Consider the following 20911-nt stretch of genomic DNA (forward strand, 5'->3'; position numbering starts at 1 on the left):
ATCTCATAATACACAGCAGATAGAACAGAAAAAATCTGTAAGAGAATTGAGAATAAGTAGAATTCTTGAGCGGCTGAGAATTGTTCAAAGGGAAACTCATAATGCATTAATTTTAACTCCTAGGTCTCCGGGAAGCTTCTGGAGCACTCTCTCTCGCCTTTGTGCCTCTTAACTGCTAAAAGCGAATGCTACATACTATTGAATACCATACCTTTAGTTGGTGCGGGGAGAACATTCAACCAGATTTCATGAGCAGATCTCCAAAGTGATTGGGTTAAGGAAAAAACCTCAGACGATAAGGCGGCCTCTGTGCTACGGTCTACTCGCACATCCATCTACCATACTGTTTGCTTGCTTGCTTTGGCGTCCTTTTTCACCCGCCTCACTTGCCAGCCTCATTGTTGGAGTGCAAGCAACAAGATCCTTGGCATGATCCGGAGTATATTAAGCGGCTTCAGGCGAGGGCCTGCGAACCTCGATTTTGGGCAGGGATGGTATAAGGGCTGACGGTTCAAATTTATTCAAATGGTATTTTGACACTCACGGCCTTGGTGGAACTCTAGTGAGGAAAGATATCCCACTTGCTCACTCATACAGCTGAAGAGCTTCACCCCCTATCTAATTATCAGTGAGTTCTTCTATTGTTTACCTAGGTAGTATGGTTATTTCCGACATGGTGCCATTTCACCACAGAAGAGCAGTCATGCGAGGAACCACCCAAACAAAGGTTGGCAATGAAAACCTGAAACCCAACAGCCATGACCAACCAACCAAACACATGCGGATGAACGAGAGAGTCTTTTCTTTCTTTTTGCTTTCCTTCTTTGGAGGGAAAAAGAAATACCAAAGGAGTTGAAACACAGGAGTGCGCAGGCCTCAAGAACATTCAGAGCCGCCAACAGAACATACTTTGGAGCTTGAGGAAGCTCATTGCTTTTACACCCATCTACAGATCCCAGCTCGACTCAGTAACCAATGCTTTTCCTTTTCATTCCACAGAAGCTTTCAAGCAGAGAATAAAGTCAAATCCAATGTATCTAGTTTTTAGATTAATGAACTCTATTGAATTTAGAAATTAAAAACTAACTTTATCGCCGTGGCGGCTCAACTTGGGGAGATGTTCAACGAAATACGTCATTGAAGACTACATCACAGCTCATTCTACTCCGTAAAGGATTTGGTAGTTTTCAGCTGAAAATACATGTCCTTTTTAACAGAGAAATGTCTCTGCCACTCTGCTTTGCCTAGTTAACCGCATATAAAAGAGGCCAAGGGAAAGAACCTCCGTCTAGCAGTAGATGTTGGCAAGGTTGGTAGACGCCCCCCGTCAATATGAGCCATTGCGCTAGCACCTCCACACTACAACGTAACGTTAGTAGATTTTCCATCGCTAGGTAGCTGAATGCATGGCTCGATTCCTACTCCACGTTTTGCCCGGGTTTCTGAGAACATGGATTTAATGTCTGGCCTGCGAGTGTCATTTCAAGGGTGTCATTTGAGAGACATGGTGATTGTTGCCTTGAGATGGTCCTTGGAAACTGGTCGGTGGACAAGGGGAAGTTGGTCGCACAGTGTCTTAAGAGAGGTTTTAATGTGCAGATGCAGGGGCTCTCTGACGAACCTGTGCAATAGTAATACATTCAGTACAAACTTCAAGGGTCGCAAAATAGAAACTATGACTTGGTCAAAAAGAAGACATGTTCATGGTGTGCAGTATGTACTGTACTGTACATATACACCTTGTTGGTTGGTGTATGCGTTTGCTTTGGCATGTGATAAGTCCAGGCTGTCACATCGCCAAGAATTCACGTGACTAAATTGCCAAGTGACGCCTTGCTGTTTCAGGACGGCATCACATGACCTGCACCCCCAAATATGGCCTGTGATTGGCGATTGGTGTAGGTAAACTGTACCCAGCCATACCGTATTGAATCCAGGCTAACGGGTGGTCAGTCAACCCGCTTCCCGCCAGCCGAGCTGCAACGGCGTAACAGCCATACCAGCCCCGTAATTGGTATCCACGCCTCCATTCCTTCCTTTCCCCAGCCCAACGACCACAACCCAAAATCACCCAACTCACACCATATCCATAGCACAACCAGCTGTGCCTTTTCTGTGCTGCCAAGAGACATGGACTCTTCTTCTTCGTCCTCCCAGTCTAGATCTCGCCGTATACGTTCTCCCGCTTTCGATCGTGCTCGTTCGCCCGTGGTTCAGCAGATGCCGTCAGCGTCTCTCTCCAGCGGAGGAGGTGGTGGGAGCGGTGGTGGTGGTGGTGCTTCTGCTGGTGATGCTGCAAACATGAGTCAACCCGTGGGCACAAGAGCCTCTTCCGGGTCAGGCAAATCCTCTTTAAGTCGCAGCGCGGTACGCTTATATATTTTACATCTCTACGTTTCCTGTCCCCCGCTTTCATAATAATGCACTATACTATGCCCATGTGCTTTTTTGCATGACGTTTGCTTTGAGGGATTGGTCTGCAAACGGATATACTTCTCCTTTGCTCCTTTGTGGTATTCATATGCTAACGGACGGTCTTCTTTCATGGACAGCAACAGCCGGACAAACAGCTCTCACAGATAGAAAAGAGCGTTACCCACCTTTTAGTTGCGACAAAGCAGTTGTTAGAGACTCTCACACAATGGTCACGACAACGTGCGTCGGAAAGCGAGGTTTCGGACGTCTATGTGCGTTTGGGATACGAGTTCAACTTGGCCTGTAGAGCTTTTGGAGCTATTGGGGTGGATACATCAGACTTAGGACCCGTGCCTGATCTCCTTCGGACAATTCTTGAAGACACCCTTAGCCAAAATGCATCGCCAGAGAGCCTGGATCGGTACCTGCCGCGCATACGGGACATCATTATCAATTTACTCCAGGGGCTCAAGAAAAAACAGGCTAAGTTGCGGTCGAGGCAGATGAAGGACAGCTTGCCCAGAACAGCACGCCATGGGAGCGCTGGCAGCGTGGGAAGCGGAGATAATAGTCTAAATCAGACCATGGACGAGACTCCATCCGTATCCCAGTTACCACCGAAACGACAACAAGAGTTATCTCGCCAGAATAATGCAATGAAAAGTTATGGAGATACGGGCTTTTCCAGAAACAACTCTTCTTCCAACTGGTCTAATGACCGCCATGGACAATCTTTTGCTGAAAGGGAAGCTTCAAAAAGAGACCCGCAAAAGTCAGCTGCTTCTTCGAGTTCGTCTTTGTCAAGTAGTGCTATGCAGAATATCCCTGTTATGCCTACATATCCTGACCAGAGCATGAACGGACCTCGCTACGACAATCCCCCCAGTTTTTCCGCGCATGATTTCCCTCATCCACCGCCGCCCACGCCTCCAACCTCTAAACAAAACGATGCCATTGGAATGCTGCAAAGAAGTGGCGAACTGGAACGACGAGCGTCGAGGAGATTCTCTGCATATCAGATACAAAAGCACCTGGGTCCATCTCCTAATGGTGTTCCTGTAATTCCATCTTCACAGAATTCGCCAGTTCCGAATCGAGGACGCGATGTCCGTGAATCAATGAATGCTGTGCGCCTCCGTGGATCATATCTTCACAGCAAACAGCGCTCGAATAATCGGACTCTTGAATCAGCCCTTGGCCAAACCACTTCCTCCCCGGACCGTAGAGAACCAGTGAAGAAACCGCAACTCGATACATCAGTGGCATCGACTGAAGACGATGGTCCGTTGCCCAAAACTCCGACTGACAAGCTTGGCTCTCCACGCCGTTATGAGTCGAGAGATATGCCAACAGTCGGTGGCTCTCTCCCTGCGCTACCCCATATTTTAGAGCGGGACTCGGGTTCAGAGACCTTCGAGGGTCCACCAGGGAAGAGCACGGGACAGCAATCTGCACCCGCGAACGGGACTCAACATGCTAAAACTGCGTCTACGAGCTCCGACAATTCGCCAGCTGGCCAGTTTACTCCCGAGTCGTCACCTCCTCCAAGCAAAGAAATAACACTCTTCCTACAGTATAGAAGCAAGATTAAGAAATACGTCCTGCCGGAAGGTTATTCGGAGTTAACTCTTGGCAGACTACAGTTGGCCTTTATCGAAAAATTCGCTTGGAATACTCACAACAATGGTGTAGATTTACCAGAAATTTACCTTCAAGATCCCGTCTCTGGGGTTCGACATGAACTGGAAGACTTGAGTGACGTAAAAGATCGATCAGTTCTTGTGTTGAACGTTGAGCCGCTAGACGAGGTGAAGAAGCATTTCGATGATGGAGTTGGCGGTCTCCGCCGTTTGATTGAAGGAGTTCGTGAAATTGTTGATGGACAAGGCACATCTATCCAACGTTTAACTGACCGTCAGTCAGAAGCTGCGAAAGAGATTGCTCGCCTTGCTTCAGCTCCGCCCCCCGCAGCAACATCCAAATCTAGGGTTACGTCCGACGGTCCAATGTCAGGTGGTGGAAACCATATTGCCGAACTTCAGGATATTCGTCGTGATCTTGCCGTGCTACGCCAGACGTATACGAGTTTCACAGTTGATATATCAAACTCTATGGGCTCAATCCGATCCAAGGCTAGCTCTGTAAAGAATGCGGCGAATGAGATGACTGTGCCGTCGTTTGAGGGTGATGCAGGCCGTGCTCGCGTGAACGCAGGGAAGAAGGAACTTGCTGACGAATCTGAAAGGATCGTCGCTCGTGTGGATGATCTTCAAGATCTCGTTGAGGATCTTCGGAAGGATGTTGTTACACGTGGTGTCCGGCCGCTACCAAGACAATTGGAAGCCGTAGGCCGTGATATCAGTGCTGTGACGAAGGAATTGAAAAAGATGCAGGAGTTCCTTAAGCGAGAGAAACCGATATGGACTAAGATCTGGGAGAAAGAATTGCAGCTTGTGTGTGAGGAGAGGGATCAACTCACAATGCAAGAAGATCTCGTGATTGACCTTGAGGACGATCTCGAAAAGGCTACACAGACATTTGGGCTTGTGGAACAAGCCACAAAACAACAAAGTCTGGACTCTAACTCGAACACGACCCCTGGACCCCACGGTTTGAGAAATGTATCTCGCAATTTCCCCATCGATGAGCCACTCGACCCTATGAAGGCCAAGGATTACCTCCTAGGAGAAGTAAGAGCACTGCAACCCAACCACGAAAATCGGCTTGAAGCCATAGAACGTGCCGAGAAAGCAAGGCAGAAAGAGTTGGAGACCCGCCGTGTCGGTCCGCTCCAAAAGGAGTTAGGTAAATTCGTTGAGGAGGGAAAACTGAAGAAGAGCGGTGGCTTCGAAGAGATTGAACGGATGCGGAAAGCAAAAGAAGACCGGATACGAAAGGAGGTATGGGAGCGCATGAACGGAATTGTTCCTGAGTCAGAACAGAACGTTGAGGCCGCCACATCCACGGCTACAAGCCCTCCTCCTATTGATGACAAACCACCCGAGGTGGATAATCCCGAGTCAGCTAAAACCGTGGGACCAGGGGAAGAGCATGCGAATCCCTCATCAGCTGGTAAACGAAGCGGCGCCCGTGGTTCTGGTGCTAGCGATGGCCCTGCTCCTACAAAGGATGAAGCTGCGAAGTCGCCAAAATCGCCAACTGCTCCTGGTATGTAGAGCAGCGGAAATTTTTCATCATATATTTATATTACGCTGCGTATATTATAAATGGGATCCCAAGAGGGAATAGAGAGTTTTGGGTTTTGGGTTTTGGGGGTTTTTTTTTTTTTTTTTTTTTTTTTTTTTTTTTTTTTTTTTTTTTTGGTTGTTCTAACATTTTGAACTGTTGCGGGGACTTAACTTAGCTTCCGATCGCAAACGCTCATCTTGGCTCACGTCCATATTCAACTGAATGTTGGCAGAATCTCCCCGCTGGCACCAAATCTCCCAGTTCCCCCTTGCTCCCCTCCTAACCTCCTCCAATCTAACCCCCAACCCCGACCCGCTGTTTACTTCCTTTGGCACCGAAACGTTATCTTTGAGACGTTTATTGCCCATAGATCGAGCGGGGCCATTACCATGACTGGGTATATCACATTTTACATATTTTAAATTTTCTTCTTCTTTTTATTTTAATCTTGTGCGGTTTTTGATTTTTGGTTTTTGTTAATGCTAATTGAAACACTCGATACCCCGGATAATAAACCTAGAATCCTTAGATGCCGTGTCACAACGCTGCGGCTTTACATAACCCTCCGCCTTTTTCCTCCTTGTTGCTGTTGCTAGCGGTTGTTATCGTGGGAAGTTTTGGTACTCTGACATTTCTTTTTTCCTTATTTGGCCTTCTCGCGTCGAACCCTATGTCCCCATAATCTTTACATTTTATTTGCTTGGATACAGAGCCATGTTTTCTTTTTTTTCTTTTCTTTTTCTTTTCCCTTTTTTTCTTTCCTGCCAATGTTCATTTTCTTTCTTTCCGTTGTTATCGATACCCCAGAGACACTTTCTTATTTACAGTCTGCTTCCCTTTTATCTTCCATCATATATACACTCTCCCAACACCCTACGGCTTATTTCCTAGCTCCTCTTCGTTTGTTCTCCTTTTATTGAATTTTGAAGTCTATTTTTACGGGCGTGTACGAGAAATGCGATAGCTACACCAGCAAACGCAGAGGCTGGCTGGCTGGCTAGGCTTTTGTTGGCTGTGTACCTACCTATACATAGGTAGGTAGGTAGCGTTTATACGAGAAAGGGGGATGGAACGAAGTTTCGATGAAATTTTTATGGTGCCCATTTCCTTTCTTATGACATGTGGACAAATTAGATCAAAAATTTGTCCCCTTCTTTTATATCTATATACTTAATTGTTTATAATTCTCCACGCCTCACCCGTTTTTTCTCCATTCTGTTCTGCAGCTGGAAACGTACTATTCTTAGATGTTTCGATTTTGTTCAATCGTCGTCCGTCGTCCCGGGGATGACACAAGAGGAGAGTGGTGACATTCAGCCGGTGGTATGGATTGGACGCATGCAACGTAGAAAGTACTCATAATATATACATACGCAAGAGGGCTGAGATTTTGGGCTGGTTCTAGACTGATACTTTGCTGTCTGAGAGCGCATTTTCTCGCCTGAGACTGTTGCCAAAAATAATTGACTGCTATGTCAATCTTCTCTCTCTTCGATCAATCGCCATCATTTTCAATTTGCTTTCCCTCGCTACTATTTTTTTTTTTTTTTTTTTTTTTTTTTTGAGACCACGCTTACAGGCTCGAGTGATTTGTACTTGGTTTTGCCAGGTGGAATGGGGATGGACTCTGTATTGGATCAGTGGTACATGTAATGTACATAACATAGCCAAATCTTGGATACAGTTGGTGATGGATCGGATCGGCATGAGAGATAACAAGAAACAAGAAACAAGAAACAAGTAGCAAGTAGCAAGGAAAAAAAAATTGAATAAATAATGGTGAGAAGAGAGTGAATAAATAACTTGAAAATGGCTTTTGATTGAAGCTGTAGGTGGGTGCGACTGGGCGTCGGGAGTGAAACTATTTGTATAACTAAATAGTGAGATCTCAAGTAAATAAACAACCACCTTAATTGAATACAGGAATTTCTGGAATCAGATATTGTATTGTTGACATCCCACTGCCAACAATTCCAACCAACTAAGTTACATGGCTTGCATGGAACTGTGTACAAAGGCGCCAGCACCAGAGCCATTTTGATTTTATTTAAACATCCTCCCTCCTCTTCCGCCATCGCGTCCTAAATAGCTGACCAGAGCAGCGGGGAAGATTGAAGATTGTCCACACGACACGACCACCCATAAATGTACAGTAGTATAGTATGGTGGTGCATAACTAACTACATCTACATTGCATAATATATATATATCTCTCTTCTAAGACATCTCGCTCTTTTTGATTCTCTCACTCTTTGCCAAGGTGCAGAATACACACTCTCACTCCCTATTATAGATATATAAATTATCCCCCGGCCACCGCGAGAATACTATCCCAGTCAGTCCAGTCCCACAGGGCTGAGCTATTAATAACTTTATTTACTTAACTTAGCCATCGGGAACGAACCAATTAGTTCGCTCACAAGGAGGAAGGAACTTGAGCCCTGAATCCCCGATGCGACTTCACCACCCTGCTCCCCGTCCCTTGTCCAACCACTTCCTCGTCCTCCTCCTCTGCGCTACCTTACAACTACTACTACTACTACACCTACTGTTAATATCGCCCGCAAATGCCGCAACGGATATCGCCAATACTAACTATAATAACATCTCCCATGCCACTAGCAGCATCGCACAGGAAAGTCTAGTGAATCGCGATGGGGACATTCAGCGACGACTGGCTGGCCAGTCAATGGCGGGTGTGAGGAAAATGACGGACGACGAGGGGGAGAAGTTTTGGTTGGATTTTTGGTATTTCGATGGCGATGGCGATGGCGATGGCGATGTTGTTGCTAGTGGTGGTGGTGGTGGTGGCGATGGGGGAAATGTAGGACGGAAACAACAGCGTCCTCGCCGTACAGGACGGACGCTGAATGATGAAGATTTTGGCAGATTGACGGGCCGTGGTCTGGGGAATGGCCCTGATAATCATGATGAGGTGGATGTCTGGATGAATACCTCCATAGATCCATCATTATCCCCACCGTTCCCATTGCATGGGAACATGAAATATCAAGAAGACAGAGGGGGCGGAAGAGCAATGTCAGTACCCCTCCTTGGCCGCTCTTTATCGCGGTGGACGGCGAGGGGCCAAGACCTCATATTTGGGAAAAGAAGGTTTAAATGCCCTCTTGATACGGAACCATGCACATACATCAACCGGCCGAATAGCTGTTGTGGAAAGGGGAGCAAATGTGTGTTTGTGAAGGACACGGGATTGGGGGATGTGGGATGCTGCGGGGCGGGAGAGAGCTGTTCGGGCGATTTAAACATGTGTGCGTATGGGTATAGTCCCTGTCCTGATAATCCAGGGGGTGGGTGTTGTATCCCGGGATACTCGTGTGTGGATCAGGGGTGTATGTTTCCTATGCCCATTTCATTTCCTCCTCAGCCTGCTTACATATATATATATTTATATTAACTATCACCTTTATCTATTCCCCCTGAAAAACTAACCAACGAGCCATAGGCATATATATCTCAACAACAACCGTCACGGCAACCCCGCCGCCGCCACCAACACCGCCACCACCATCTACAGAACCAATGGACCCACCCGTCCGCCCAACCTCCAACCCCATAACGACCATCACCGCATCCCCACCTACAACCCCAACCCCAACCCTAACCCCAACCATAATCGGTTGCCCCGTGGGGTTCTACGCCTGCAGCGCCATCTACCACGGCGGCTGCTGCCGAACCGGCCGCGACTGCAACCCCACATCCTGCCCCCCGATCTCCTCAACCACAATCGTGGATGACAACGGCGCCACGGTCGTTATCCCTGTTGATCCTAGTGCATCTGTGACCTTTCCTGGTGGCGACGGGGGGAGGAGGAGGTGTGCAGGGGGCTGGACGAGCTGTGCGGCTAGTGCGGGCGGCGGGTGTTGTCCGGATGGGTTTGTTTGTGAGCAGATTCGTTGTACGATTTCAGCTGAAGGGCGGGGGACGGCGGTGGTGGGGAAGATGGCGCCGGAGAATGGGGCGGGGAGGGTGGTGGTAGTGGCTGGTGGTGGTTGGGTTTATTTGATGATGCGGACTATGGCGATGATGACGATGATGATGACGATGATGTAAGGGGGGGCCAGGGGCCGTGAGTGAGTGGTGCTAATCTGGTAATGTTTCATCTCTGTAATTTTTGGCCTGTCATTGATGGCTTCTCTTGGACCTACTCTTTGGGATGTTTTTGTATACCATTTTGTCTCTTCCTTTAATGATTTTCAAGGACGAGAAAATTGATCCTAGTTTAATGTATTTATAGAATTCTTTTTAGTGGAATGGTAATCTGTGTCTAGCCTTGAATGAATGGGAGATTGAAGTTGAACTGAATCCATGCGCCTATTTGTATTTTTCACCTTTGTATCTCCTTTTTCGTATGCCTATACCCCTCTATATCTATATCTATGTTTTTTGTTGTAAATCCCCTTTCACCATATGAAAAATCGGTAGGTAAAATGTAATACAAAAGAAGAACAAAAAGCACGATGAAAGAGGAAAAAGATAGCAGAGCTATGTTCAAACAAACAAGTGTGTGTGAGAGAGAGAGAGGAAGAGAAAGAAATGATAGAGACAATGTGTTACTCCCATGATCTGAAAAAGACGCAATGATAATGACAGAAAAAGATTTCATGTATCAAACATAAAACGAAATGAGAAGAGCACGATGAAAGAGGAAAAAGATAGCAGAGCTATGTTCAAACAAACAAGTGTGTGTGAGAGAGAGAGAGGAAGAGAAAGAAATGATAGAGACAATGTGTTACTCCCATGATCTGAAAAAGACGCAATGATAATGACAGAAAAAGATTTCATGTATCAAACATAAAACGAAATGAGAAGAAACACCACCAAAGGCAGTGGATTTTTAGAGTTTGCTTTGTTTCTCATTCTTCACCACCGCGTTATTCCATGGGTATGGATCGAACGTGAAGTTGTTGACAGGGTTCTCTTGGCTGGCCCGGTGGAACAGATCCTCGTAGACTTTGCCATCATAGCGGCCCAAGGAGCTGTCAAGCTGCCAGTCCGGGAACTTCCATGCGTCAACGAGCCGGACCGCATGGGGCCTGATCTCGTCAAGGAGTTTGACAACTGCCTTGGTCCGGGCGAGGGTGATTTGACGGATGGTCACAGCACCCGAGGTGAAGAAGTCGGCGGACTCGCGCTCCAAGGTGTACAGAGCATGGAGTCGGAAGAGTTTGTGGAGGACTGCGGTTGTTTCAGGATCCAGGGCGGAGGCCGTGGAGGGCGCAAAGACACTTTCGTAGAAGTTCTTCACGACGAGGTATTGTGAGTGGGCAGTCGAGAGGCGCCAGAAATCGATGAGCAAGCTGTTCCATGAGCGCTTGGCAACGTCACGGTTTTTCAGGGCCTCAAAAGTGAGGTTAGCGGTACGCCAGGCGAAGGCGTCTACGATGTCAGCATCATTGTCAAGGATGTCGAACGCAGCTCCCATGTCTCGGCGGCGAATATAATTCTTGAGAATGCGGCTGGTGTCGTTGTCAGGGGCATTGTTGGCATAGACAGCTCTAGCAGATTTGAGCAGCTGAACGGGAATCTGTTAGTAAATTCCGGTTCTTTTATTGTTGTAGTATTTCCAAAAGAGGGTGAACTTACATATCGTGCTACTTGTTGCGTCAACATGTAGTTGTCACCCTCCCATGTGGGAGTTGGCAGATAATCGGCGTACCATGGACCGATGCCGCTGTAGCTACTATTGGGGAGTGGGTATACGTGCAACACATCAAAAACTTAATTTAACAAACCGGGTGGATCTTACCTATAGCCATGACCACCGCATGCGCGTCGGCATACCTCTAATCCCTCAGCTGCTACGGAACTCCCAAGGGCCTTGAGACCACAGGAGGTGGCGTGGAGATCGGCAAGGAGAAGTGCTCCTGCCTTTGCTGAACCACCGCGGGCCATTTGTCTCTGGTTTTCCTCATACATTTCCATCATTCGCCGTCCAGTAAAATGAAGAGCAAAGGTAGCAGCAAGTAGGGGAAGAAGTCGGATTTGGACCATCTTGTAGTTGAGAACCTGGTTCTCATCGGAAGACTTATCCGTTGTATCACGGTCCTGGAACTGTCTTCGGATAGCGCAATATCTCGTAGCAATCGTTACACCTCGGGCTAGGACCTTGCCCGATTGCAGTACAATTGTAGACCGAACCCAGGTCATTGTACCATAGACCAAAGTAGATGCGGCAGAACGCACGTACTTGTTTGTAATGGGGTCAACATGCGAGAACCGTGCCAACATGTTCACATGTGGAATTTTCACTTGGTTCAGAAGAAGGAATCCATTGTCCATGGTGCTGTGAAATGGTTAGCCATGCCGCGAATGAAGCGCTAGAAGAAATGAAAAAACCATACTTGTAGCCGAACTTAGGTCCAATATCACCAACATAGACTCCTTCAAGAGCCTCATGAGTCTTCAGGTCGCGGATTTGTACGATGAATGGATGAGGGCCGTAGCTCTTGCCCTCAATAATAAGCTGAGCCATCACAACGGCATGATTCGCGGTTTTGCCAAGAGAGCCAATCCACCATTTGGAAGCTGTTAAGCTCGGGGAATGCATAACAAAGGTTCTGTCTGTAGGGTCCCAGGTTGCTGTGGTCTCGAGACCTTGGACGTTAGATCCATGGCCTAGCTCAGTTTGAGCGTAGCAGCCAATGATCTCATAGCGTTCCGCTGGTCTCAGGAACAGCTTTTTTTGCTCTGGTGTGGCTTGATTTCTGAGAGTCACCTATACAAGTTAAGATATAATTAGCGATATTGCTTGATAGGCTCACAGCGACGATTTTACAGGAGGGATTCGTACCAGGAACATGCTTGCGTGGAGTCCGTAAGGAGTGGGCTCGCTCAGAAGGTCATTGGCCATGATGAATTCGTCGTCTGTCCAATTGTGCTGTTCCCTTAATTGTTGGATGCGCTTAGCCTTACCAAGGGATGCTTTTATCCGTTCTACACGGCCCATAGAAAGAATTTGTGATTTATCAAAAACTTTCTCCTTTTCCATGACGGCTAGAATTTTATCCTGTCGGTCCAGCACTTCTTTGGTATGAACCAATTCCGCCAGCTTATTCACGGAGACATTGGAGCGGTCTCGCTCCTGCTGTAGAAGCTCCGAGCCCTGCGGACCGGGAGGGTTCAAAGCCTTTACCCATTCAGGGACGGGTGGCATTTTCAAAGCCGTGTGGGATTTGTTTGGGGGGGGGGGGAGGTGGAATCCGCGGCGGTAAACCACTTGCGCAAAAAGATAGTGAATGAGAGATAGAGAGGGAGATGTGTAGAGCAATGCGGGGAGAGGATGAGAGGATGAAGAAGAAGAGGCAGAGGAAGAGAAGCACACCCGCAATCCTGGGGGGCGAGCGATGGTATCTATAAATGCGTCGAGTCCCTGCGCTGCCGGAACCACTCAAGTGCTCGCCCGAAGAGGAAGTGCCGAGGTCAATATAAACTGGAAGAAATATCGCCGCTCGGAAGGGATTATGTAACTAACTAACCAAACCACATAGGCCACACCGGGGCAATGCGCCGCCAAATAGTAAACCTGCGATTGAAAATAGGTGAAAATTGCCCCGGAAAAGGCCCGCTTGCGTTGGCATGACCCCGGAGATTCATTCTGCGCATGAAGCGCTGTTTCCGCTCCTCGTGAAGTGGAGGGGGCGAATCTGCGTTTCCCACCTTTCAACATTTGGTTGAAGGGGCGGCATTGACTTTCCAAATTATACAGCCTAAGGACCTGAGCTGCGTCAGAGCTGCGGCTCTGAGAACTAGGAATCTAGCCTGGCATGGCACGGAGATTGCCATGGATCTGCTGCTTGGGGCCTTGGGTTCGGCGGCTGGCAGAACACTCTAATAAAAAGCCTATTAATATCTGTGAAATGGGCGCTTTTGTGGCTGCTCAAGCTTCAAGCCTGTGATTTAATAAATAGTTAATAATAAATAATAATAATAACTGACAAACCTCAAACGATTTTCTGTTAAATTCTCACATGTTTACTGCAGAATCCACACGGCCCATGAGATGGAAAAAGTCAAATATTCAAGGGTAAAAATTGCCTCTCACATGCTTCTCTTCATTTTCACTCTGCCAGAAATTCGTCCCTTCACATAACAAGCTTCCCCAACGCACCACGTAGCGAAGAGCACTGGTTAGTGGGCCTTTTCTTCATAATTAATAAGATACTCTGGCCTCGGAATTTTACACCAGTGCCTATGCAAAGTAGGTGAACAGTGACCTCCTGTGATAAGCAGGGGCGTTGATATACGTTCGAATTTCCCATGTGCTACGGTAACATCTCCGAACATCATCAGGAATCAGTCATAGTACACCACCGTAGCAGACAAAATTCCGCGTATGAAAACTCCTTGTGATGGCCGCACCCTTGAGAAAGCTAGCCTAGGGGCTTGTAGAGAGCTTCCGTTCTCGTCCGCGCTCGGTAGAGAGATAACGCTTTTGCCAGCTGCCACGAAAAAAACAACCAACGAAAATAACTCATATAGGAAATATTCTAGTTAATACAATCGTGAAGGAGATCTGATGTCCAATTGTGCCTGGCGGCTGTAGCGCGCTTAGCTCCAACTGCCGAGCGCTAAAATGACCAATCACATCCGCGAAGAAGAAAACATTGCCGACTCACCCATCGTTTCTGCTTCGTTTCTGACGCTGGCTGGCATCATCCTCATTCTCAATACCAACACATATCTACCACAACGTCAATCAATTAGGTTTTGGCTACCGCTTCTTTCACGAGAAAAGTAGGCAGGCCACTACTTGACCCTTTTCCTTGCCATCTCTCTCGCGGCGACATCGTCGTCGCCCACACTCCACTCCATTTCCTCGACATCGGTTCATTGAGACCCCTCCCTCTCGGCCTCGCCGCGTCTAACTTATAGAGCCCGATAATGCCCGCCCGTCCTCCTTCTCTCCCGCTACGGTCTCGCTGCCTCCTCCGATCGCCACAGCCTCGCCAGCCGTTCTCGACGCAGAGCTCGCTCCGTGGTGCTCATGGCGACCACCACTATGACCCGCCAACCGGATGGCTTTGGGGAGTGAAGCCCGGACACAAATACGTCAAGGAGGGATGGGAAGGCCTGTGGACATATGGATTCGTCGGTAGTTTGCTTGTCGCTGGTATCGCGTATTCTTTCAAGCCTGATACTTCGTATGTGTTTCTGCTCCCTATTCCTCCCTTCGGCTATCATAAATACATCGACTTTTCACTTTACAAGTCGTGTCGATATGCGATATGTCCACTCTATGTTGCTGCAATACGGTATGCTAACCGGTGCATGTTTAATCACTCGTTAGGATACAAACGTGGGCTCTCGAAGAAGCTCGAAGGCGACTAGAGAAGGAAGGCATTCTTGAAGACCCCGACGTTGTCCAAAAGAAATAGCCGAATTGTCTACGCCCTAATCCCTATGTATATAGAGCTTCAGTTCAACGTGGGAGGGAAAAAGCAGAAAGAGATAGAGTTGCCCTTCACTATATCAACTATCGGACATTTCACCCGAATTCGTTTTGTGGGGAAAGTGTGAGACGGAGTGGAATTGTTATTTTGTCATTTTCGAGTTAGTTTCTTTACGATGCATGTCTCGGGCATTGCCGCCTTGTCTCTTTTCCTTTAGTTTTCTATTTGCTTTTCCCTATTCTTGGAGGCTTAATCCAAATCCCGTTTCAATTGTCGATATGGGAGGCTGTAGATCAAAGTTTGGGTTTTGGTCGCAGTCCATATCCAGCTTACTAGAACCACCAAGCTGATGTAAAATATCACATCTCTACACACATCTATCTGGATATATGCAAGCCAGAGCATATCTGCATCGAGCTCCGTTTGTTGGCACTAGACAAAAAGAGGAACTTTATCCAAATTCTTAGTGGAACCAGCTACCAAGTGGTATACTGTCTAGTTCATCATAAAATGTTCAACCAGCGTAATAGGGAAGAGCCTATATCTCGGGGTATACATCTATCCTCCTCAGCAAAGGCATCTCCCTCCTCACCTTCTCCAAAAGTTCCAAATCAATATCAGCGACGGCAATTTCCGGCTCTTGCGATAGGCTCCCTCCCCCAAGTTTAGCAACTACCTCACCCCACGGATTTACTATCATTGAATGTCCATAGCTGATTCTCTTGTGGTTGTGGGCACCGGCTTGCGCTGCTGCAATGACATATGCCTGTGTCTCGATGGCTCGTGCCCGCAGTAGAGTCTCCCAGTGTGCCTGGCCGGTTGGCACTGTGAATGCGGATGGGTAGGTTATTATCTGTGCGTTCTGCCTTCTGAGTGATAGACTGATTTCTGGGAAGCGGAGCTGTGTTTATTGTAGTAAGTAGCGGAAGACTAAGTGGGTTTTTGGTGTGGCCAAGCGTGAAAAAGAAAGAGAAGAGGTCATATTGAGCATGGTCGACATACATCAAAGCAAATGCTTAGGCCAACTCTGCCAACTGGGGTATTGAAAGGAGGTAGTATTTCCATCCCTTTCTCGACGCTCCTATTCAGAGGAAGACATAAGTATAGTATTCTTCAAAATGTATGCATATCAAAACTATTTAGTCGGACAGTGTGTACATACCTGCTCTCCTTCAACACAGGGCCATCCATGATATCAACATCAAACAGATGTATTTTCTGATACCTTTGTGTGATCTCTCCCGTTTCATCAATCCATATCAATGTATTCTTCACCTTCTCACCCCCCTGGGCTGGCTCGTGGATACCTACGTTAATTGACACCTTCGATTCTCGAGCTTCCTTCTGTAGGCCGAGAACGAAAGGGCTCTGGTGTACGGATTGTGCGAGCAACACTGTTTCGGCAGGCGATGAGGCTATGTAGTCTGATGCTTCGGGGAGGAATAGTGCCTATATACATATATATATATATATGTACTTGTATTATATTCAATCAGAACTGAGTTCATTGGAATTTCTAGAAACCGTGGTAGGAGATGTGAGGTGGAATATCTGCTGCGCTGTGCTAGGGAAAGCAAGCCTCCGCGCTCAGGCGGCGGTATATTCAGAATCACCTTTGCGCTAGCATTGACTGCCTTTTTAACCAGGATTTGACATCGGGAGAGGTTGTGCGCCAGGTTCCCCGTCGAGCATAGTTGTCCGACAGCCTGTGTATTGAATTAAGTATAAATACCTCATGATGCGAGCAAGGAACGTACAACAATTGTCATAGTTATGAAGTGTTTTAGCCGTCACATATAGATCACTAAAACTATTGCGAACTAAAGAAATATTGTCAATTCATTCAAAAGTTGAATCGTTACCTGAATATCTGCTGCTGGGATCGGATCGGCATCGGTAAACGCTGCCGCGCGGCAGGTAGGCTGCGGCATCACGTGATACCAAAGCGCAACGCGGAAATTAAAATATCGCGAACAGCTTCATCGATCTGGCCCAGCAACCCCACCCTGAAAAATTGAATCTAAACCGTTTGTCGACGTAAGTATTCACATCTTCCGAAATCTTAGCGCATCTTGAAAAAAGCAAAATCCTAATAAATTAAGTAGGGATCGCCTTTGTCTGTTAGACCCCGCTATCGGAGCTCCGGGAACAGCTCTACCTCAGATTTGAATTAGGTCGGTCCGAGTTTCATGAACAGAGTGTGGCTCCCGGATACCGTATGTGAACGGGAGACTGTATAACAATTCTAAGATGAAAAGTTTGCGGAGGGATCACTCTTCGAACCCGCTCGCCTCTAATGTCTCAAGCAAAATCTTCGTGAGATCGACAAAGAGCGGCAAGGTTCAGAAGATTGTTAGGGAGTTATATCTGAGACAAGACATCCCATGTTCTTCGAAGATATGTTCCGTGTGCTTGTCATACGCGCCGACCGATGCCAACGGGAATGGTGAGAGACAGCCTAATTTGCGCGGACCTATGCCCCATCAATGCTAACTAGCCGAAGTTACCCCATTTGTACTATCTGAGCGACCAGCCGGTACGAAGTCATTTCCCCGAGGCCATTATCTAATGCCGGATACGAACGCCCTCCTCAATGGCATGGATCTTTTCGAACAGACGGGTTCATTCTACGATGTGATTATTTTACAGACAGTGCTAGAGGAGCTAAAAAACCAGTCCCTCGCATTATATAACAGACTAATATCCTTAATCCGGAGCGAAGAAAAGCGATATTACCTCTTCTTTAACGAATTTCGGTTGGAAACCCATGTCAGGAGAGGCGCAGAGGAAAGCATAAACGATCGAAATGATAGAGCTGTTCGAACGGCAGCAAAGTGGTACCAGGAACATTTAGGCCAGGTAGTGAAGAGAAACCAAAAGGAGCAGACCGCCCCAGCCATTGCCATGATTACCGATGATAAAGATAATCTCCGCAAAGCAGAACAGGAGGGTGTTACGGCTATGTCGTTGTCTGATTATGTATCTGGCCTCGAGGATTCCGATAGGTTGCTTGATATGATTAACGAAGCTAAGGCCGCCCATGATTCGAGACCGACGAGGGGCGAACTGTTTTACCCCGAGTATTACTCTATGTCGAAACTGATGACCGGTCTTCGTGCGGGGACACTGCACCAGGGCGTTTTCAACGTTTCGCCTTACAACTATCTCGAGGGATCGGTGCAAGTGGCAGCATTTGACAAGTCCCTCCTCATCCTTGGCCGAGACAACAGTAATCGAGCGATCGCGGGAGATATAGTGGTGGTCGAAGTTCTTCCAAGAGATCAATGGAAAGTGCCATCGACGAAAATCATTGATGAGGAGACAGTCACTAAAGATGAAAACGCTGAATATGACGAGAAGGAAGCTGTGGTAACGGAAAAGGAGAGAAGAGCGTTACAGGAAGAGGTTAGGAAAGCGCACGGAAAGACCGCGGAGGGTCGGCCTCAGCCAACAGCCCGTGTGGTGGGAATCGTTAAAAGGAATTGGCGTCAGTATGTTGGAAACATCGATAAAATCTCGTCAGGAACGCAAGAGCAATCTGGCAGACGACAACAAACCGTATTCGTCATACCCATGGATAAACGGATACCTAAAATTAGGATACGTACGAGACAGGCGCGGGAGCTTTTTGGCCAGAGGATACTGATTACAGTTGATGCGTGGGATCGCGATTCCAGATACCCAACAGGTCATTTTGTACGATCTTTAGGAGAGTTGGAAACTAAAGGTGCAGAAACAGAGGCTCTTCTTCTCGAGTATGACGTTCAGTATAGACCGTTCCCACAAATGGTGCTTGACTGTCTTCCTCCCGAAGGTCATAACTGGAAGGTTCCGCAAAATATGGATGACCCCGGTTGGCGTGATCGTAAAGACCTTCGAGATTTACTTGTCTGCAGTATCGATCCTCCAGGCTGCCAGGATATAGATGATGCTCTCCATGCTAGACCTCTCCCTAATGGAAATTTTGAGGTCGGTGTCCATATCGCAGATGTTTCCCATTTCGTGAAGCCGAATACTCCTATGGATACTGAAGCGAGCATGCGAGGCACGACGGTATATCTCGTGGATAAACGTATCGATATGTTACCTATGCTTTTGGGAACTGACCTCTGCTCTCTAAAACCACATGTCCAACGTTATGCCTTCTCCAATATCTGGGAAATGACTCCCTCTGCTGAAGTTGTATCCTCAACTTGTACAAAATCTGTTATTCTCTCCAGAGAAGCTTTCAGCTACGAACAAGCACAATTGCGTATTGACGATAAATCGAAAACGGATGAATTAACGGAGAGCATGAGGACACTTCTCAAACTAGCTAAATTACTCAAACAAAAGCGAATGGACGCGGGAGCCCTTAATCTGGCCTCTCCAGAAGTCCGCATAGAAACCGACTCGGAATTATCAGACCCCATGACAGACGTGAAAACTAAAGCCCTCTTGGACACCAACAGCCTCGTCGAGGAATTTATGCTTCACGCCAACACAACTGTCGCCGCCAAAATCTTCAAATCCTTCCCACAAACCGCCCTGCTTCGTCGGCATGCCACTCCTCCCCCCTCGAATTTTGAAGAACTAATCGCCCAACTCTCCAAAAAGCGCAACATGACCCTCGACGTGTCGAGTTCCCTTGCTCTGGCAACCTCCCTCGACCGCTGTGTTGACCCAGCCAACCCGTTCTTTAACACCCTAGTTCGTATCCTAGCCACCAGATGCATGACATCAGCAGAATACTTCTGCGCAGGAGCCCACGCGGAGTCAGAATTCCGCCACTACGGCCTTGCCTCGACAATTTACACGCATTTCACCTCCCCCATTCGGCGATACGCAGACTTGGTCGTCCACCGCCAACTAGCCGCCGCAATTGGCTACGAAGGACCTGGTGCCTCTCCAGCAGAAGGACTGGCTGCCCGGAGCCGACTAGAGGATATTTGCAAGAATATCAATCATCGCCATCGCAATGCACAGTTTGCTGGCCGTGCCAGTATAGAATACTACGTTGGCCAGGCACTCAAAGCACGTGGCGAACAAGAGGCGTCTAAGCTTGGGACGGGCGAGGGGACGAATGCGGGGATAGATGAGGAAGGGTATGTCATGCGTGTGTTTGATAATGGGGTTGTTGTTTTCGTACCGCGATTTGGTATCGAAGGCGTTGTGAGGTTAGAGGATTTCATCATTCCCGGAAGTCAGCAGGGGGAGAGGAGGCAGGTTGCGGCCAGACGGGAGAGTGAGTTCGATGCGGAGGAATATTCGTTGAAGGTTTGGGAAAGACAGGGCGAGAGCGGAGCTGGGGGGGATGCGAAGAAGAGCGTGGTGGTCGACTTGTTTGACAAAGTTAGGGTAAACGTGAGCTCTGTGAAGGAGGAAGGGGGCCGTGGGGCCGGAAAGAGGAGAGTTAGAGTACTGATTTTGGGCAAAGCTTAGTTTAGACTGGTTCGCCAGGCGTTATAATGGAAAGAGTGGAATTCTGATCGAGAGAGGGAAAAACCGGTTGATCGCAGCGACCTCAGCTCTGTATGCAGGCAATAAACATGCCAATATATACATCATCCTACCCTACAATGATGAAAAAACGAAACTAAAAATAGATAAAGTCTTCATTTTTGAGGTTCCTCTATGCTAATTTTCTAAGTCTTGGTGTTAAATAAACTGAAATAAAAGAGTATGTGTGTACAATCCATATCCTTCTATATTGGATTCCACTTGGTAAGTTATATACTTTTCAAAAAATGCAATGCCATGTACCGTCAAATATACGCCTGAATGAAAAATTAGGTAACAGAAATACTCCTGCTGTCTCTTCATTTCCCCCCGATAAGTAATGACTTGCATGCTAGTAGTAGCAGTAACCAAATATGCCGGCTTGTGTTTTGTGTGGACGGTGGAATGCTCTTACT

The 20911-nt window shown here is 47.4% G+C and overlaps 6 protein-coding genes across 9 annotated transcripts; 4 read left to right on the top strand and 2 right to left on the bottom strand.

Moving 5' to 3' along the window:
• Positions 1 to 2032: 2032 nt before the first annotated feature.
• Positions 2033 to 7126, top strand: BDCG_03202 (actin-interacting protein). Of its 4 annotated transcripts, XM_045418805.1 has the most exons (4): positions 2033 to 2367; positions 2553 to 5583; positions 5780 to 6001; positions 6125 to 6812. In XM_045418805.1, the coding sequence occupies exons 1-3, from the start codon at positions 2131 to 2133 to the stop codon at positions 5824 to 5826; spliced, it is 3315 nt and encodes a 1104-aa protein (XP_045280346.1). In that variant the 5' UTR covers positions 2033 to 2130; the 3' UTR covers positions 5827 to 6001; positions 6125 to 6812. The 4 variants fall into 4 exon arrangements, with proteins under 4 accessions (XP_045280346.1, XP_045280345.1, XP_045275295.1 ...); XM_045418804.1 differs by having other exon boundaries at positions 5780 to 7126; XM_045418807.1 differs by lacking the exons at positions 5780 to 6001; positions 6125 to 6812 and having other exon boundaries at positions 2559 to 5697.
• A 415-nt stretch (positions 7127 to 7541) lies between these two features.
• BDCG_03203 (GPI anchored protein) lies at positions 7542 to 10259 on the top strand. Its single transcript, XM_045418808.1, has 2 exons — positions 7542 to 8957; positions 9071 to 10259. The coding sequence occupies exons 1-2, from the start codon at positions 8057 to 8059 to the stop codon at positions 9676 to 9678; spliced, it is 1509 nt and encodes a 502-aa protein (XP_045275296.1). The 5' UTR covers positions 7542 to 8056; the 3' UTR covers positions 9679 to 10259.
• A 203-nt stretch (positions 10260 to 10462) lies between these two features.
• Positions 10463 to 12781, bottom strand: BDCG_03204 (acyl-CoA oxidase; the record flags this gene model as incomplete). Its single annotated transcript, XM_045418809.1, has 5 exons — positions 10463 to 11140; positions 11212 to 11308; positions 11375 to 11911; positions 11970 to 12343; positions 12419 to 12781. 5 exons carry the CDS (start codon positions 12779 to 12781, stop codon positions 10463 to 10465), a joined length of 2049 nt encoding a protein of 682 aa, XP_045275297.1.
• Positions 12782 to 13540: 759 nt separating this feature from the next.
• On the top strand, positions 13541 to 16298 carry BDCG_03205 (NADH:ubiquinone oxidoreductase 11.6kD subunit). Its single transcript, XM_045418810.1, has 2 exons — positions 13541 to 14768; positions 14915 to 16298. The coding sequence occupies exons 1-2, from the start codon at positions 14509 to 14511 to the stop codon at positions 15000 to 15002; spliced, it is 348 nt and encodes a 115-aa protein (XP_045275298.1). The 5' UTR covers positions 13541 to 14508; the 3' UTR covers positions 15003 to 16298.
• Positions 15103 to 17100, bottom strand: BDCG_03206 (nitrilase). Its single transcript, XM_045418811.1, has 5 exons — positions 16775 to 17100; positions 16631 to 16723; positions 16180 to 16466; positions 16020 to 16098; positions 15103 to 15918 (listed from the first exon to the last, which is right to left on the bottom strand). Exons 1-5 carry the CDS (start codon positions 16784 to 16786, stop codon positions 15556 to 15558), a joined length of 834 nt encoding a protein of 277 aa, XP_045275299.1. The 5' UTR covers positions 16787 to 17100; the 3' UTR covers positions 15103 to 15555.
• Positions 16538 to 20795, top strand: BDCG_03207 (exosome complex exonuclease exoribonuclease). The gene is made up of 3 exons (XM_045418812.1): positions 16538 to 17054; positions 17123 to 17463; positions 17521 to 20795. Exons 2-3 carry the CDS (start codon positions 17268 to 17270, stop codon positions 20436 to 20438), a joined length of 3114 nt encoding a protein of 1037 aa, XP_045275300.1. The 5' UTR covers positions 16538 to 17054; positions 17123 to 17267; the 3' UTR covers positions 20439 to 20795.
• The last annotated feature ends 116 nt before the right edge of the window (positions 20796 to 20911 follow it).

Source organism: Blastomyces dermatitidis (assembly GCF_000003525.1).
Source record: "Blastomyces dermatitidis ER-3 genomic scaffold supercont1.3, whole genome shotgun sequence".
Taxonomy (NCBI): Eukaryota; Fungi; Ascomycota; class Eurotiomycetes; order Onygenales; family Ajellomycetaceae; genus Blastomyces; species Blastomyces dermatitidis.

Excerpts from the sequence above, each read along its gene's own strand:
- BDCG_03202 (XM_045418804.1), top strand. The coding sequence starts at position 2,131 with ATGGACTCTTCTTCTTCGTCCTCCCAGTCTAGATCTCGCCGTATACGT. Across the intron at positions 2,368-2,552 it reads CCTCTTTAAGTCGCAGCGCG|CAACAGCCGGACAAACAGCT; the intron begins GTACGCTTATAT and ends TTTCATGGACAG. Across the intron at positions 5,584-5,779 it reads AAAATCGCCAACTGCTCCTG|CTTCCGATCGCAAACGCTCA; the intron begins GTATGTAGAGCA and ends GACTTAACTTAG.
- BDCG_03203 (XM_045418808.1), top strand. The coding sequence starts at position 8,057 with ATGCGACTTCACCACCCTGCTCCCCGTCCCTTGTCCAACCACTTCCTC. Across the intron at positions 8,958-9,070 it reads CTCGTGTGTGGATCAGGGGT|GCATATATATCTCAACAACA; the intron begins GTATGTTTCCTA and ends AACGAGCCATAG.
- BDCG_03205 (XM_045418810.1), top strand. The coding sequence starts at position 14,509 with ATGCCCGCCCGTCCTCCTTCTCTCCCGCTACGGTCTCGCTGCCTCCTC. Across the intron at positions 14,769-14,914 it reads TCTTTCAAGCCTGATACTTC|GATACAAACGTGGGCTCTCG; the intron begins GTATGTGTTTCT and ends ATCACTCGTTAG.
- BDCG_03206 (XM_045418811.1), bottom strand. Across the intron at positions 16,467-16,630 it reads CAGTCAATGCTAGCGCAAAG|GCACTATTCCTCCCCGAAGC; the intron begins GTGATTCTGAAT and ends ATATGTATATAG. Across the intron at positions 15,919-16,019 it reads GCCTAAGCATTTGCTTTGAT|CTCCGCTTCCCAGAAATCAG; the intron begins GTATGTCGACCA and ends CAATAAACACAG.
- BDCG_03207 (XM_045418812.1), top strand. The coding sequence starts at position 17,268 with ATGAAAAGTTTGCGGAGGGATCACTCTTCGAACCCGCTCGCCTCTAAT. Across the intron at positions 17,464-17,520 it reads GACCGATGCCAACGGGAATG|TTACCCCATTTGTACTATCT; the intron begins GTGAGAGACAGC and ends AACTAGCCGAAG.